Source organism: Anopheles arabiensis, chromosome 3 (genome assembly GCF_016920715.1).
Source record: "Anopheles arabiensis isolate DONGOLA chromosome 3, AaraD3, whole genome shotgun sequence".
NCBI classification, from domain to species: domain Eukaryota; kingdom Metazoa; phylum Arthropoda; class Insecta; order Diptera; family Culicidae; genus Anopheles; species Anopheles arabiensis.
Genome location: NC_053518.1, coordinates 48,906,799 through 48,922,839, shown reverse-complemented (window position 1 = coordinate 48,922,839; position 16,041 = coordinate 48,906,799). Strand labels below are relative to the sequence as shown.

Below are 16,041 nucleotides of genomic sequence, written 5' to 3'. Positions count from 1 at the left end.
ACGTACTGGCTATGCGAGTTCTTTCCTTCAGTTCTACATACTTGCGAACTAAATATCAACTAGACGCAACACGAAAATTTTACATCCACTGGTAGTGTGGTTGTTTTCTTATTTTATACTCTCCAATATTACATTTTCGGCCTGACAAAGCCCAGATGGTACCAGCTTATAACCGACACGAAAACACCATACACATTGGCGGTTTCAGGTAAGAAACAAGTATGAATGTAAAAGTGGTTCACGCTTCTTATCGCTTGCCTCCTACGCGCGGTGCAGCCTTCTGGGCGACCTTAGCGGCCTTCGTTTTCTGCTGCTTCGGGTTGGGCTGGGCAGCTTTCGGCTTCTTGTCGGTCTGCTTAGCCTTCTTGGCTTCCTTGGCAGCCCTGCGAGAACATTAAAGAAGTGCATCAATTAGCCCATTCCTATCATAATCAGCTACTATTATCCCTGCACACGGTCCGGTTCGGATAAAGTACTCGGTGCTCAATCATCCGTCGAATTCTGATTCTACAGAGATTCTACGATACTTACTTGATTGCCTGCTCGCGCTGGGCCTTGCGGACTTCGGGCTTCATGTTGCGCTTAGCCATGATGTCCGAGAGCGAAGCACCGACGATGGCACGCTGGAATTTCTGCGTGCGGCGGGTACGCTTCTTGGCGGCTTCCTCCACAATACCCTTCTTGTGCTTGCGGCGGTACAGCACCGTCCATTTCACCTTGCGCGGGTTGCGCTTCATCAGGAACGAACGCTCACATTTTTTGTTCAGGAAGGTGAACGTCTGAAACCAAAGAACGATCAGTATTCAACGCCACATCCATATCCGCAACAAACATGCAACAATACATCCTCCCCCTTCTTGAGGCGGTCATCACACTCACCTTTCCATCGGCTTTGACAAGGGTCTTGCCGCTGGCCGGGTAGATTTTGAACCCGCTGAATGCACACAGTCCGATCCTGTGGAACAAAAATGCATATTAGTACAACAGCGAACACGGCAAAGCAACACAATTCGCTAAAGGACAATAATTACTTCATTTTAAAGGCCGAAAACTAACTCAGTTTCACAAGCTGCTTGTTTCCCTTGGAAAACGTGTGCAGAAAAGAACTTGCGCTTGACAGTGCTGTCAAAATGCTGCCAACATAGCGAACGTAAACTCTGCAAAACGCTTCAGAAACGCTTCCCGTTTTGAATCATTTCTAGATTACTCAAAATATTTATCTTAATACATATCTTTTGTTGGACAAAAAACCAAATAAATTGTGTGATAATTTGCATTTAATAAAAAGAGGTAAAAAGGTCTTCATTCGAATGCCGTAAAAATTAAATATCCCCGAATAATCCGAAGTGGCGCGTGCTTTTGATGCCATAATCCGGCCGTACCGGAAATGATTGGTTGAGCGATTGTCATTCTACAGAAACGTCATTTCAGTGTTGTTTTTATTTGAAAAAAAAATCGAACGCGAAAATTGTACACATCAAAACATTGCACAATGCTGAAGCTATCGCTAAAACGATTTGCCTCAGTTTTATTCTTCCAAATGCTCTTTCTCGTGGTGGATTTGGGAATAAACAGTTTTTCATATCTTGCCCGTGGTCATCATTCTGCAGTGATTTTTCTGTTCATGTACGTTACACCTCGTCTAAATGCAGCGGTATTGTTGGTGCGCCCGATATATGTGTTCTATCCCATTGTGTATCATTACAGCGCTCAGGATGTCTGCTTAATGTTATCGTTCACGGCGTTCGTGTTCAGTCTGTACTCCACTTACGTGTACCAAGCAGGAATGGCCAACCTGCTGTACGAGAAGTTCCGTACGCCGCTCCTCATAAGCATGACGTACTTTTTCCTCAGCATCGCTCTTCACCTCTGGCAGGTATTGGGCCACTCCAATGAACCGTATCAATTCCAATGGCCCAAAGCATTGACCGCTTTATTTATAATTCACCGACTGTGTAAGTGAAACGCAGGAAGGAAAATGTTAAATCTGCTGTAATTGATAACACTTATCATTCGCTTCAGTTTCACCCATCTATTACTATCTCTACAAGAAATCAGCGCTAAAGATGAGTGATCCTCGATTCTATGAAAATCTGGATTGGATTGCTTCGCAGCTGTCGATTAAGTAAGTCTTCAAAGTGCATGGAACCATTCTACGAAGAGTTAGTTGCACTGCATATGCTATGTTAAACCGTGTATGTACACTAACTGCGTAAGATAGCGTAGCTATTCTTCTGACGATTTGTTTATATGACATATGACTGTAACAATTCTTTTGTTGCTACTCTTATAAGACTGAGTTTCCACGAATAACTACGCTAATTTCCACACCGTTTTATGTAATCGTAAACAAACTAACCAAAGCACAAATGAATGAACTTCAGTATCTCAATACTTGTTCTACCCTTGTAAAGGGGGAACAGCGTAGACGTAATTCGAGGCTACAACAGCGACAACTTAATTTTATCAATTTACATTCCTAGTCTATAGTTCAGATTACTAGTCATCTAGTACAGATAACTTAACCATAAATGTAGTGTATAAATATATAAATGTCTAATTTATTACACATATCAAAGAGTTCAATCAATAAACAGCTGAAAAAGTTATAAAAGTGTTTGAATTTTCTAAATCTCGATAGTTCATTCTGAGATGAGACAACCATGCGATAAATTCAATTTTAAAAGTGCCATTTCCAAGAGCATGTTAACCATAAGCATCGAAACATGTGTATGTATTTAAAACATGTTCCATGTATGCCTTCGTGTTGTTAAATAAGGTTCTACAGCTGTTATGCGAGTTCTAAGAGTGTAATTTGCAAAGCTAATTAAAATATACATTAAGCTTAATGACTTCCCTCCAGTGCAAACTTGGCCATTAGATGTTTGTCTTTCTCTTTTGATGATTAACCCGACATCTTAAGTAATACGCTCTGGCCATTCTTTCTGAATAAAAACTCAACGCTTGATCTTCCGTTGAATGACTAACGCAGAATGTAAAGAAAAAGAAGAAAAAAAAGTTTGGCCATGGTAGACATATGACTTGCACCAAATTAGAGCAAAAAGCATTACACTGTGTATAAGATTACTCAAAATTCATTTTTTTTCTTTCGACTGCTTAAATTTGAAGTAAATTACACACCAGATCAAATTTTCTCTTAAAGTTCATGTTCTCATAAGACAATTAGGAAAAACGAAGAGCTTTTACCCTCATTTTGTGACGAATTTTATTTCCATTTCAGCAGCATTTACGCATTCATTCACCCTCAACATATTAATTAACAAACGGCAATCCGATAGTATACAAACATATAGTAAAATGTGTGGGGGGAGGGGGACGTAAAATAAAATGAACCAAAGAGCTACACGTAGGGATGTAGATGACTGATTTTATAGACGCTTTAACACCATTAATAACTAACGCGTAGTCCTGAAGGTGAAGGTAAAAACCCTGGAATCATGTTAGGGCAGCAACACAACCCCAGTACACACTATTTGTTGCCCAAAAGGGGAAAGCATAGAGTTGCAGCTTTCCCTGAAAAGAACATTAATCCATCCAGGAGCGTAACGGTACGGTTGTTCGGTATGCGTGCGTGCAAATGTATCTATACGACGGGTGGCGGGGTGTATGGGTGGGTGGTGGTGGTGGTGGTACGTGCAAAACAACATACAAAAAATGAATAATCATGCTTTGTTCCTACGATTACTGTCCCTGTTGTTGCGGCTGCACTACCGTAGGTGGTGCTAACCGGCTGATGAAACCGATCGCAGCGTGCAGACCTTTACGCAAAACCGGTGGTGTGCTTGCGCCATTGGCAAAATTCTCCGCCACCAATCGGAACTCGTAGAACATGTTTCGCGTGTAGGGATTGCGCCGGGACGAATAGCGCATTACCAAAAATTGATAGTACACCAGCGGTGTCATGATGCCGGCTTTGCCACTAAAATGTATAATTGTTTGCACCAATTAGCTCACGCTTACAGTCATTGTCAAGTCGTTCTCTATATACTTACAAAAACACAAGCAGCACAGTTATTGGCATAATCAAAATCTCACTGCAGGCGGCAAGCCTAAGAATGTTGCGCGTCTGGAACTCAACCACTGAAATCAACAAACGGGCTCCCCACCAAGAATTTTGCCCCAGTGTCTGTAAAACAACAAATCAACGGAATTAGTGCGATAATGAAGGACCCAGTGGGCGAACCATTTTACGCATGCACACTTACGTCGAGTAGAGTCAAGGAATAGCTCGTGGAATGAAGCAGCGAGAAAAGGATGACGGGCAGAATGATCACTAATAACGGGTATACGTAGAGGAATATCAAAGAAAACAGCAGATAGTGAAACGAGTCCTCTAGCATCGTTTGCTGCAGATAGGCACGGGACAGCGTAAATGGAGGTAGACGTTGGTGTAACCGTATCGCACTGGTAGCTGCATTTGCCATCAGCACTTTGTAGTAGGCATTAACGGAGTTACTGAAATAGGATTATTTTAAATGGTATTAGAATATTTAACACTATAGTCCTTATATTTGGATATTGTTTGTGTTGTGCAATTTAAACATATTTTTCGGTATTTTACGTTGATGAAAAAGTGTAAAATTTAAGCAAAATTTCATACACCCATATACCTATTAAGTTTACTAGTTAGAATAAAATAGATACAGAAGTTGATTTCGCTTGCCGTACTTTGCTTCGCAGGTTCAACACCGTCATGGGAAGTTATGGACTGTATCATTATTCGAAAAATTATTCTAACTCAATGGTTTACGTTACGGGCTATCATTAAACTTGACAATGAAAGCAATCGACCTATCTTCTGTTTGTGTATTATTCTTACATTTAGGACGTAGGTGTTGCACTGTTCATGTTAACATACACCTGTAGAGCTGATAATCATCGTAACACGCATTATTGTTACAATTATGTTTCGTGTATTCAAAACAATTGCTCCGTTTGGCGATTCAGCGTTCGCAAAAGCTTGAACGGTTCGCTTTCCCCCGCGCAGCACATTTCAACGACAGGGGGGGTTGGTGCGGGCCAAGGGGAAATCCGAAAGGGGCAAAGGCTGGAACTTGTAACGGCCCCCTCTCCCCGCCACCGTCTTGAACGTTACATTACGTAAGAAAAGTGGAGCCGTCATCGCAAGCTTGGCATGTAAGTGTGGGTTTTGCGGGTGTAAATGTTGCGAGCATTCGATGTGTGATGTGAAAACGCGCAAATCGTTTAAACGATCCTGGGCCTAACACCGTGCCAGCCGCTAGTGTTGCACTTTTTTGTACAGTTGCATGCATCTTACTTGCCGCTTACTGACCGCTCCGCTCACAAAGATATCTCTTCATTACATGAGCACTTTTACCGCGAAGACACAAAGTGTGCTGTGGTTGATTTTTTGTACTCCGTTCTCTCTCTCTTTCATACATTATTTGGTTTTTCTTAGCTTGCACCATCTCCATGGCGGTCATCGTGGTGAGCGGTGAGGTCAGACGCGCTCGTAAGCCATTTGACGAGGTGTAATGATATCCGCCTAGTGCTTACTTACCCGTACAGGAACGGTAAGACATATCCTAGCGCAAAGTAGATGGTTAACACGCGGGACACCCATTGCGTCGTTTCCAGTTTGTTTGCCAAAACATGCTCCTTCAGTGCGGCAAAACCAGTTTGCCTCTGTTGCGATTGTTGATCTCGCTGTTGATCGCTCATCCTGCAATGTATGTGGGTTAAGGCAAGAAGAGATGTGTTTATTTAACAAATGGCTTAAGGTTCACAAACGCGTCCATAAAATGTACATTCAAACAGCTCTATGCTGTCTGTTTCACATGCGAGAAACGAGGGCTGATAAGCGTTAACTCTTTTGCTATTGACAGGGTGTACAATTCCAGCTTTTATCACTATTATCAGTATGCTATTCCAAAGCTTATTGGGTGTCTATGTGCGTTCGAATCATGGTACGTGCAGTGTAAGAGTACTGGCCCTCCCGTCCCGTAAGAAAATGGTCGGAATTTAATCAGAGGCAAACCTCAATACACTGAGATTTATCTACAAGAGACTCAAACTGCGATAACCGCCAACAAGACGGCAATCGCTGCTACACATCGATGATATCAACCAGAGTAGAAATCGAATTTACCGTGCATCTTACTTTGCCTAAAACGCTAGCAAATAATGTTAATACCCCGATGCAGAAAATGAAGCAAAAGCAAAAGGAGAAAAGAAAGTTGCCGTAACGGGTGTTGCAATTGAGTAAGCATCCGTAGTTTTACCGCACGAAGTGTGGCAGCACACTACTCGAAAACGGAGCTTCGTTACCATGAACGCTATGAAACATAGATCACGTTTATTTCCTCCGCCTGCCAGCAGTATGCGATTAGAGATAAAATGGGAGATAAACTGATTAACTAATGGGAGTCATGATGGGTTGTACTCATCCATACGCCAGCTACAGAGATCCAGCTGCTCCTAGATGCTCCTAGAGACTAGAGAGGGCGCGTTTTAACCGTCATCGTCATTTTGATACACGCTATTCTGCCTACCGTTTTGAAATAATAATAATAATATTCTTGCAAACACGCTAGCAAAACGCAGAATCATAGGTTGGCTATAAATAAACTATATCGGGTGGTAAAGAAAGTAGAGATTCTATATCAAACCGTTAACAATGACACAGCACGATTGCATTGTGTTGATTTGAATAATAGTCAATTATGTATGAAACAAAACTAGCAAAATTAACGTCCCCTATACACGACACATGAACCAAGCCATTGTTTCGGAAGTTTTGCTGGCAATAGACGTAGGTAAAAGTAATCTACAATTAGGATGCATCTGATAAACTTGTTTTTCAAGATCATGTGAAATGTGTTAATAGGGAATCCACTTTGGCCGAGCCGCGTAGCGCTCGTTGCTGTCCCCATTTTCATCGCATTACACACACCTATCTACGCACGATTTCACCTGTGTGAGCGAACACCCTGGTCACTCAATCGATCCGAGACAGGTAATTATTGTTTCAGCAACAACACATACACAAGCACACACACACATAGATCAAAAACACGCTTTTTAATGTAAATCTTACGTTACCTGTTCTATAGAATAATAGCAAATGAAGCTCCCCACACAAGATGCTATGCTAGTTTGGTCAGGTTTACTGCTAAATTAAAGTGCGACTGATTTATCAAATTGAGATCCGATTAGATTCCACGCACTTTCCTTTGACTTTATCTATGTTTGACGTTTGAGCGAAGAGTAAGCAGCGTAATGTCATCGTAACATCTAGCGCTACAAGGTTGAGCCAAACATGCTTTTCACCCGCCATGCTGAATGATTAATTTTTATTTTTTCCAAGAAAACATATTTTTATCAATTTTCTCATGTTTTGTGTTCATTAAATGTAAGTTAAAATCATTGAGCTAAATTATTTTAAATTAAACCTCATTTATCCTGGTTGATGTGTGGTTCCTTTGGATAGTGATAGAGATGACATGGTGTTATCGCCTGTGTGTTTGAATAACTCTTCACAGGATGCGAGCCTGTTCATAATTATTTATGTTTACAATCGATCCTCACATGGCTCTGCCTGAATCGAAAATATCTGCTCCTGCGGAAGATACCAGTGATGATGAGGCATGCGTTTTACCAGCAGACACGATGCTCATCTTGCAACAGTTCCTACAAGAGAAGGCTTTAAAAGAGCGCTCTGAAGAAGCCGGACCTGAGTCGGCAGGATGCTTTGAAGAAAATTGGGTAAGAAAACAATACATAAGGAAGCAATAGGGTGAGCCACCATCATAAAAAACGCATATATTCTCTTACCCTACAGCAACTAAGCCAATTTTGGTACAACGAAGAAACGAAACAGAAACTTGCACTAATCGTGAAACATCTGCAAGAAAATAATCCTTCCGATTCGTTTCAAGTAGCGCTTCTATCTGCACCGTCTGCGTTTAAGCACGTGGTGAAGGAAAATAAGAAAGGTAAGCTTTTGTCGGTTCATGTTCAGCTCGCGTAAGAGTATTATGGCTCCTTGATGCACAGACTTTCTGTTTCGATTTCAGCTATGCTATTTGAATTTGACGAACGATTTGCTTCCTATGGAGAGAACTTTCAGCAATATGACTACAATAGAGCATTTGATGCGGGCTACATGGACGCGTATGCCCAACAATTCAACCTGGTAATCGCCGACCCACCGTTCCTGTCTGAAGAGTGTATTGAAAAGATGGGGGTGATAGTGAAAAAGATTATCAAGCAGGAGGGCAAAATTGTTCTTTGCTCTGGGGCCGTAGTGCACGATTGGGCAAAGAAGCATTTCGGTGTTAGCATGTGCGAATTTCGGCCAGAGCATGAACGTAACTTAGGCAATGAGTTTCGATCGTACGCTAATTTCGATTTGGACAGCATCTTAAATAAAGAACAGTGATTTTGCAAGCAGTGTAGTTCTTGTTAACGTAAATCACAACGCATTGCGTTTATTCCGCCGGTTTTCCATTCGTTTCGGTTGTCTCTGACTTTTTTTGCTGCACCAGCTCACGAAGGCTCTCTTCCTGCTCCTTGAGATTTTTGATCAAGAAGTCTTTGTTCTTTTCACACTGAGTAATTATTTCTTCGTAGGAAGCATGGGTCGTTTTCAGCTGTTCGGTTAGTGTCGGAACATCGTTCAGCACGTACATACGCCCCACCGACGCGTACACTCTAGTTTCTGGAGCAAGGTTGGAGATGTGTCGATTCGTTACTTCAATACGTTGCTTCGAAAGCTTCAGACTGTCCATTTTCATATCAAGCAGCCGGATCTTCTTTGTTGACTCGATCTTGTTCACCTGCATTTCAGTAAATGCCTAAAAATGGATGCGAAAGCCGACAAACCCATGAATAGAAATGGCTGCGTTCACGGCACAATTCAACTATATGCTACCTTTTTGAGCTCCAGATCCATATTTACGAGATGGTAATAGCGGCAGTTCGTGGTTTTCGTAGGTGGAAAGGATTATTTACCGCTTTTTCACAATTTGTTTTTGCATGTGCAAGACGAACACGATTGAGCGAAATTTGGGAAACCAATTTGACTGACAAGCAAACTTTGCTGTCAAATATGCCGTCCTTTCTCGATGAACAGTGGAATGCCCTCGGTCATCACGAAAACCCTTGTGTGCATACTGTGCGATTAATTTTCAACTCTGTGAATCTGAACAAAAAATTGCAAGACATCAGATGCAGAAAATGCATATTTTTTATTGCTATTACGCTATATTAAACTGTAAAAAAAAATCATTCATAAAGATATGATTTTTCGGAAGTTTCTAAAAAGATAATCGTCTGTGAAAATATATTGATTGTAAATTCAACTCGATGTGTATCATTTAAATGAAACTCGTGTAAATGGACACAGCTGATTACGCGTGCAATTGTGAAATTGATTCTCGCAACGCAATAAAACAATAAAACCGTTTAAGTTGTACATATGGTATTTACGATTTAGTACCATTCATTTAAGTTTTATTAAAAAAAAATACGGTGGTAAAACACTGATTCGTGCAAATCGTAGTTTTTTTTCTCTTTTCTTCGGAATGTCTACTCTACTCGTGTGCTTGATAAAATATGAAAATTTGTAAAAATGTGTAGATCTTACATTCTTTAAAATGAAGGCACAATCGGTATGCATGGCATGTAAGGAATGCATCTTAAAAGCTGCCTAATACTATCACTTTAAACGATCGTGATTGCCCTCGTAACAGTATTAAATGCGCAAGTCTTTACTGGCGCGTGCTCGCTTAGCATTGATTACCACCGTCCAAATCCACAAACCAACACAAATCCACGAACAAACTAAACCTATGATCAATGCAGCTGCCGTATTAATTCTTCCCTCTCGGTGTCTGTCAAACGAAACGTCTAAATGTAAATAATCCATAAAATCAAATACCGATGAACATGAAATGCGGCTTTGAATGATGGGTACTAAGCTGCCGTTTGCCTGCATATACTTGATAAGTTCATTGCGTTGCTGCTTGCAGGTAGTCAAGAATCCGTCCAAATACATCGCAGCATGTACAAGCGTAAGAACCGCCATCAAACTTCCAATGACGCTAGCCGGTATCCAGTAGTAAGGACTGATGTCGTCCTCTTCCACATCAGTTTTCGTCGTCATTAAAATTACATCTCCAGATCTGTGGAACAATAATCACACACATATTAATGTACAATGGTGTTCATATAGCACAATTAGTTTTGCTTGAATTTGTCTAATTGTAAAAGATTTGCAATTACAGTCAGAATTGAACAGTTGAACGCTTTTTAGTTGGACGCTCGATAGTTGACAGACAGTTCAATTAAAGAGGGTATGAAAAACTTTGGTTTTTGAAAAATTCACAAAAGTCTCAAAGGCCTTCCGCGAAAAATTTCAGATTTTTTTTGTATGGAAAAACGTGCCAACTAAAAAGCACATATTCGATAGTTGGCAGAGAATCGAAGTTCAACCAGTGAGTTCAGACTGTATTCCATTTTACAGTTTTATACGGACGTCACACGAGGCGTAAACTCAAAAAGTTTACGCTTGATTTGTATGGGAGAGCGTAAACTTCCTGTCAAAAGATTTCAGGGTTGTATGGCTGAAATCCAGTTTACGCCAAAGTTTACGCTTCGTGTGACGTCCGTATTACGGCAGACTAACCCTTAGCCAACTAAGATTGTCCATATATTTCTTTCCCGGAACAATTACCTTTGCCTAACGGTGGCTGTACCCGGGTAGCGACGACGGCGTCCGAAGCATACCCGGAAGACATGGAATATTCCAAAGATAAAGCAGAATATTATGGGTAACACCAATCCGTACGCTGCCCAGTGACAATAGGCGACATGGCCTCCGGTGAAAAACGTAGCAGTAGATCGGCCATGCAAAATACATCCGCAGTTAGTTTCAACACAAGTATCCAACACATATCGCCAGTGCTGCCATGCTACGGTTGTCGATATACAGCACACGAAAGATAAGGTCGCAATAATCGGATACAGATAAGCGAGCTGCTTCTCGCTTCGATACTGATTCATGTTTAGGTTTCACACTGCAAAAGAAAAGATTTAGTCGGGTACAATATTACAATACTTAATTAGTTCAATGCACAGTGGTGACTGCCGACAAAAGTGAAAACTGGGCGTGGGAATCGTGCCAATGAACTTAGCGTTCCATCTTGTCACCTTCCTTTTCTGTCCTGGGTATGGAGTTTAGTTGCTTGAAGATTTTCAAATGTGAAGCACACCACATGCATATCATCTTTATGATAATGGTTAACTGACTGATGCTACTCACCAGATTATTTCCAAATTTACGAATATTTATTCCAAATGAACCGAAGCGACTGCAAACAAACACATACAATTTAATGTAAACAGCAAGCCATTAATTTGACGTTTACATGCGTGGATACGTAGTGGTTACACTCAATGAATAAATTTGATTGTCAAACGATGTGTTGTCAAAGCGTTCAAATGGTCAAAAAGTTCAGTGTGAATAATTGCACCATAAATTATGCATTTTTCAAATCATTCCGCTAAAAGTTAACAGAACTTAAAGCAATTTCGATAGAATTTCGAAAACAAACAACATAAATGTTTCGGTGAACCAAGATCCAACAGAGAGACGCTGTTTACAATTTTAGACTGGACTGTTCTGTCGATTACGAGTTTATTGCCCGATTATGGTAAGGTTTCAAGTAGTTGCACCACCTTCACGCGATGTTCCTACATTTCGAGAGAAAGATTTAAACGTAAATGAGCCTACAGTAATTTACACTTAGTTGAATGCTCGTAGTTAAATCACATCTTCTCGCGATTGATTTGAACATGATCATGAACTCGGTTTCATGCAGTTCATGGTGAATTGTTCACATTAAGGATTTTGTTTTTAAAATTAACAAATTAACAGTAAATTCTAAACCAGTTACTTTCATTTACAAGAATTGTGACTTGAGATCACTCAGTTTTTTTGAGCCTCCACCAGCCACACTCCAGAGCACATACATTGATGTTAGCGCTAATCCAATGCCACCACCGATGGCACATTTCCGAAGACCTGCTGTGGATTTGTACAGTAGACCAGTAGCACCACCAGCGGCAATTGTATTAATCTCATCGTCTTCGCCTCTAGCATACTGTAGTAGGACACCAAACGCCGAATACATGACCGCTATCGTACCGAACGTGTTGGCGGTCGTTGCGCCTTGTTTCATTACATGGTTTAGCAATCTATGAATGAATAAATTAATATGAATAAATTTCCATGAGTCATTTTCATCGCAGTCAATTGAAATACATTCTACGATACGTACTGTGTTCGACGCAGTTTTCCTGTTTGGTTTGCAAGTCTCGTTGCATTCATTCCATTGTACAGTCCACCAGCGCCACCAATGCACGCACCAATCATAGCTGAGGAACCAATCTGTGAGAAAGCGAGTTCGAACCGTCCTCGCTGTTTGGATGCTCCTTCGGGAAAAATAAACTCGGGTTGCGTTTGCAGGTACCGAGTATCGTAGTTCAAATACGGCGACAAAGGCTGCAGTTGGGGACTTGCGGCGATTCCTGTTGACAGAAGGAGCACCACGATGCTTAGTCGAATGTTGCGTAATTGAGTTTTCGAGTCTGCGAACTAAATACATACCGGAAGATTGTGGAGCTCCGAAGGATAGAGGTTTACTTAAGAAGTCGTCGCTCATTTTGTGCTGGGGAATGGTATAATTTTCCAAATATCAATCAGTAAAAGTACAATGAAAATGTGCCCAACACGGAGGAGGTGTTGTTATGATAATCTTTTCAACTGACAGTTATGACAGCTGATGAACCATTGTTAAAGCCACACGGTCACTCACATTGGCATTTAAGCGAAATAATTATATTTACAGTAATATTCACACAAACTCTCTACAATTTGGAGCAAGAATACATTCTAAATAATTTAAATTATTTTGGATACAGTCTGTTCCCGAGGTACGCGGTTCTCGACTTAAATGGATTCTGAGATACAAGATATTTTTATCAGCATGATTTTTTTAATTTTGAAAAACAATTCATGCAGATAAAAATATCTCTTACGCCAAAGATTAGGCTTAACCGACTAGAATGTTAAATATCAATTTAAAAAGGAAAGAGGCTCCATTGGATCGAATCAATATATTTCTTGCATGGCGTTTTGCCAATCTGCTGCATATCATAGTCTAAATAGTATTCAAACCTTCAAAACAAAATTAATTAATATATTCGTGTCAACAGATACTCCGCTATCAACACCATCGACCATCAAAATTATTTCTCGCTTGCTAATATGAAGTAGATTTGTAATAAGAATTAAATATTTAAATAAATAGCACCGCCGTTCTAGCGCTAGCGATAGTTTACTTTAATGCGAAACTCTACAACAATGCAGACGAAATGCAAAAACGATCAAAGCGAGAAAAGCTTCACTGGCTGTCTATCCCCCAAAAGATGGCGCCACCAAAAATTCTTAAAGTTTTTAAATGTTCCACTCTCTTCGATTTAGACTGAGATTTGTGTCGTTTAAACTAGTGATGGACTCCCGGAAAAGCATCATCGGCTCTCAAACGCTTCCAAACATTTCAGGCTATATCAAACAGATAGTTCCGATCGGAGCCGTCCAGAGCCGTTCGGAACCGCCAGTCGGTAGACGGAGCCGACATTGAACGGCTGCGACAGCTCTGACTATTTCAACCATTCCGACGGTTCTGGACAGCTTCGGACGACTCTGAAGGGTCCGACGATTCCAACTACGGACGGCTTCATACGACTCCGGAAGGTTTCGACTCTGGTTGCTGACTAGCGGTTCGGAACGGTTCCGGATGGTCGCGATTTGAGTTTTGTACCTACCTCCCGAAGTGACGAAGCGATTCTGATGGAGTCTAACCGGGTTTTCGTCTTGCTCCAACACAGATTTGAAATGGACGGAAGTATCTTTACGATCATATTACTCTAATAGTTGTAATGAAACAAATTGTACGAGCAAGTGGTGGCATTCGAAAATCCTCATCGTAACGCAGCAAGCCATACGCACACACACACCCAAGACGACCAACATTGTTTTAATTAAGGAAAAAACCTCATCACTAGGTTGGACCTAGAATCTTTTAAGGCATTTTAAAAGTACAAGATCTCTTGAGTGAATCTGTACAGCTTCGTATCTCTCATTTTTGTGCATTTACAGTCAGAATTCAATAGTTGAACGCTTTTTAGTTGGCATGCTTTTTAGTTGAACGCTCGCTAGTTGGCTGACAGTTCAATTAAAAAGAAAGCGTTTGCATGGGAAAACCGGTTTTTGAAAAATTCACGAAAAACTCATGGCATGCTGAGAAAAATTTCAGATTTTTTTTTTTGTATGGAAAAACGTGCCAACTAAAAAACACATATTCAATATGTAGTTGGCAGGGAATCGAAGTTCAACCAGTGAGTTCGGACTGTATTTTTAATTTCCCAGTCATTTAATCTCAATGTGTGGCGCTTTGAATATCTGCATACCAGAATCATCATAGATTTTTATGCTAGGTGCAGCTGTTCGGCTTTCACAAACAACTCTACTATCAATTTTAAATCATTTTTAAAAGCAAATGGGGAAGTTTTGAAGTTTTGTAAACAAAATGCACGTTTAATATATTCTGAGGAAAATAAGGAAAAAGGAAAAAATCAAATAAATACAATAGAATATCCTATAATAAAATCTCCTTGGCGTAATAAGTAGCACATATACGATGCCCTAAGCCCTAAGCGGTAGCAATGACATGGCCTCTCTGTTACTAAAATATATAGGGCTAATATGACACTCTTACAAACTTTGGAGCTCTCACATCGACGAAGCCATTATCCATTAATCAACGTATTGTTAAAGCTACCATTGTCAGTGGTGGATTAACACGAGTGGAGGCCCTAAGCGAACACCCTTTCCTGCCACTTGGAAATCTTCCTGGATGACACCCATCTACAAGAAGGGCTGTAAGAATGATGCTGTAAACTATCGTGGCATAACCTCACTCAGCGTGTGTGCAAAGGTGTTCGAAATGCTAATCTATGAGCCATTGTTGGCCTCGGCCTGCAACTATATTAGTGTGAATCAACATGGTTTTGTACCCAGGCGATCTACAACGACTAATCTACTAGAATTTGTTAGCAAATGCCATAAATCTATCGATAACGGCTTACAACTAGATGCTATTTATACGGATATCAAGGCAGCATTCGACAGTGTATCGCACTCCATCTTGCTAGCGAAACTCGACTTACTTGGTCTCCCAAACCCTATGATAATGTGGCTTAGATCGTACCTTACAGATCGTCAATATTCTGTGAAGTTAGGCCCGTACATGTCAAGTCCAGTGCATGCATCTTCTGGAGTCCCCCAGGGCAGCAACCTGGGTCCTTTGCTGTTCCTTCTTTTCATCAACGAAGCGACATTGATCCTTCCGGCTGATAATCATTTACTGTACGCAGATGACGCGAAATTTTTTCGTGTTATTCGTGAACCAGAACACCACGCCCGACTGCAAACTTCCTTGCATGAGTTCCAGTGTTGGTGCAACCGTAATGCTTTATCCCTATGCACACATAAATGTGAAGTCATCACTTTCAGTCGATCTCGCTGCCCATCATTGTATGAATATGCGCTTGATGGACAGTCCTTGGTGCGAAAACTATGTGTTAAGGATCTAGGTGTTTTGCTCGATAAAAAACTATCATTTAAGGATCAGCTGGATCATGTAGTAGCCACCAGCAATAGAATGCTAGGACTAGTTATCAATATGACTCATCACGGGATTTCTCGACGGTCGTATTGACTCTCCGTCACTACTGGCTGCCATCAACCTGTACGTTCCGGCCAGGCCGCTCCGGACTCGGGCAATGTTGGCCCTCGACGACCGTAGAACGCAATTTGGCTCCTCTGACCCGTTCCTACTTATGTGCCGTGCTTTCAACGCAGTCAGCGACGCTTTTGAGCCGAGGATTTTGCCAACTGAGTTTAATGATCGTGTTTCTGTGTTAAATTTGGTT

At 41.0% G+C, this 16,041-nt stretch overlaps 6 protein-coding genes across 9 annotated transcripts; 1 reads left to right on the top strand and 5 right to left on the bottom strand.

The window, feature by feature from the left end:
- Positions 1-73: 73 nt before the first annotated feature.
- Positions 74-1,166, bottom strand: LOC120900448 (60S ribosomal protein L24). Its single transcript, XM_040307444.1, has 4 exons — positions 1,032-1,166; positions 880-955; positions 532-779; positions 74-383 (listed from the first exon to the last, which is right to left on the bottom strand). Exons 1-4 carry the CDS (start codon positions 1,034-1,036, stop codon positions 248-250), a joined length of 465 nt encoding a protein of 154 aa, XP_040163378.1. The 5' UTR covers positions 1,037-1,166; the 3' UTR covers positions 74-247.
- Positions 1,167-1,421: 255 nt separating this feature from the next.
- On the top strand, positions 1,422-8,434 carry LOC120900697 (protein-lysine N-methyltransferase CG9154). Of its 3 annotated transcripts, none has more exons than XM_040308053.1 (4): positions 1,422-1,626; positions 1,708-1,955; positions 2,023-2,125; positions 7,524-7,691. In XM_040308053.1, exons 1-4 carry the CDS (start codon positions 1,493-1,495, stop codon positions 7,540-7,542), a joined length of 504 nt encoding a protein of 167 aa, XP_040163987.1. In that variant the 5' UTR covers positions 1,422-1,492; the 3' UTR covers positions 7,543-7,691. The 3 variants fall into 3 exon arrangements, with proteins under 3 accessions (XP_040163987.1, XP_040163986.1, XP_040163984.1); XM_040308052.1 differs by lacking the exon at positions 7,524-7,691 and adding an exon at positions 5,441-5,543; XM_040308050.1 differs by lacking the exons at positions 1,422-1,626; positions 1,708-1,955; positions 2,023-2,125 and adding exons at positions 5,703-6,997; positions 7,823-7,976; positions 8,058-8,434 and having other exon boundaries at positions 7,524-7,746.
- On the bottom strand, positions 3,213-7,197 carry LOC120900695 (Krueppel homolog 2). The gene is made up of 5 exons (XM_040308047.1): positions 7,084-7,197; positions 5,543-5,704; positions 4,227-4,476; positions 4,014-4,147; positions 3,213-3,940 (listed from the first exon to the last, which is right to left on the bottom strand). Exons 2-5 carry the CDS (start codon positions 5,701-5,703, stop codon positions 3,703-3,705), a joined length of 783 nt encoding a protein of 260 aa, XP_040163981.1. The 5' UTR covers position 5,704; positions 7,084-7,197; the 3' UTR covers positions 3,213-3,702.
- LOC120900699 (prefoldin subunit 1) lies at positions 8,423-9,091 on the bottom strand. The gene is made up of 2 exons (XM_040308055.1): positions 8,915-9,091; positions 8,423-8,837 (listed from the first exon to the last, which is right to left on the bottom strand). Exons 1-2 carry the CDS (start codon positions 8,933-8,935, stop codon positions 8,472-8,474), a joined length of 387 nt encoding a protein of 128 aa, XP_040163989.1. The 5' UTR covers positions 8,936-9,091; the 3' UTR covers positions 8,423-8,471.
- Positions 9,092-9,446: 355 nt separating this feature from the next.
- On the bottom strand, positions 9,447-11,437 carry LOC120900696. 2 transcript variants are annotated; one of them, XM_040308048.1, is made up of 3 exons: positions 11,306-11,437; positions 10,718-11,060; positions 9,447-10,166 (listed from the first exon to the last, which is right to left on the bottom strand). In XM_040308048.1, the coding sequence occupies exons 2-3, from the start codon at positions 11,044-11,046 to the stop codon at positions 9,737-9,739; spliced, it is 759 nt and encodes a 252-aa protein (XP_040163982.1). In that variant the 5' UTR covers positions 11,047-11,060; positions 11,306-11,437; the 3' UTR covers positions 9,447-9,736. The 2 variants fall into 2 exon arrangements, with proteins under 2 accessions (XP_040163982.1, XP_040163983.1); XM_040308049.1 differs by lacking the exon at positions 11,306-11,437 and adding an exon at positions 11,132-11,293.
- Positions 11,438-11,641: 204 nt separating this feature from the next.
- On the bottom strand, positions 11,642-12,834 carry LOC120900698 (mitochondrial import inner membrane translocase subunit Tim23). Its single transcript, XM_040308054.1, has 3 exons — positions 12,653-12,834; positions 12,324-12,573; positions 11,642-12,240 (listed from the first exon to the last, which is right to left on the bottom strand). Exons 1-3 carry the CDS (start codon positions 12,705-12,707, stop codon positions 11,946-11,948), a joined length of 600 nt encoding a protein of 199 aa, XP_040163988.1. The 5' UTR covers positions 12,708-12,834; the 3' UTR covers positions 11,642-11,945.
- Between the last annotated feature and the right edge of the window lie 3,207 nt (positions 12,835-16,041).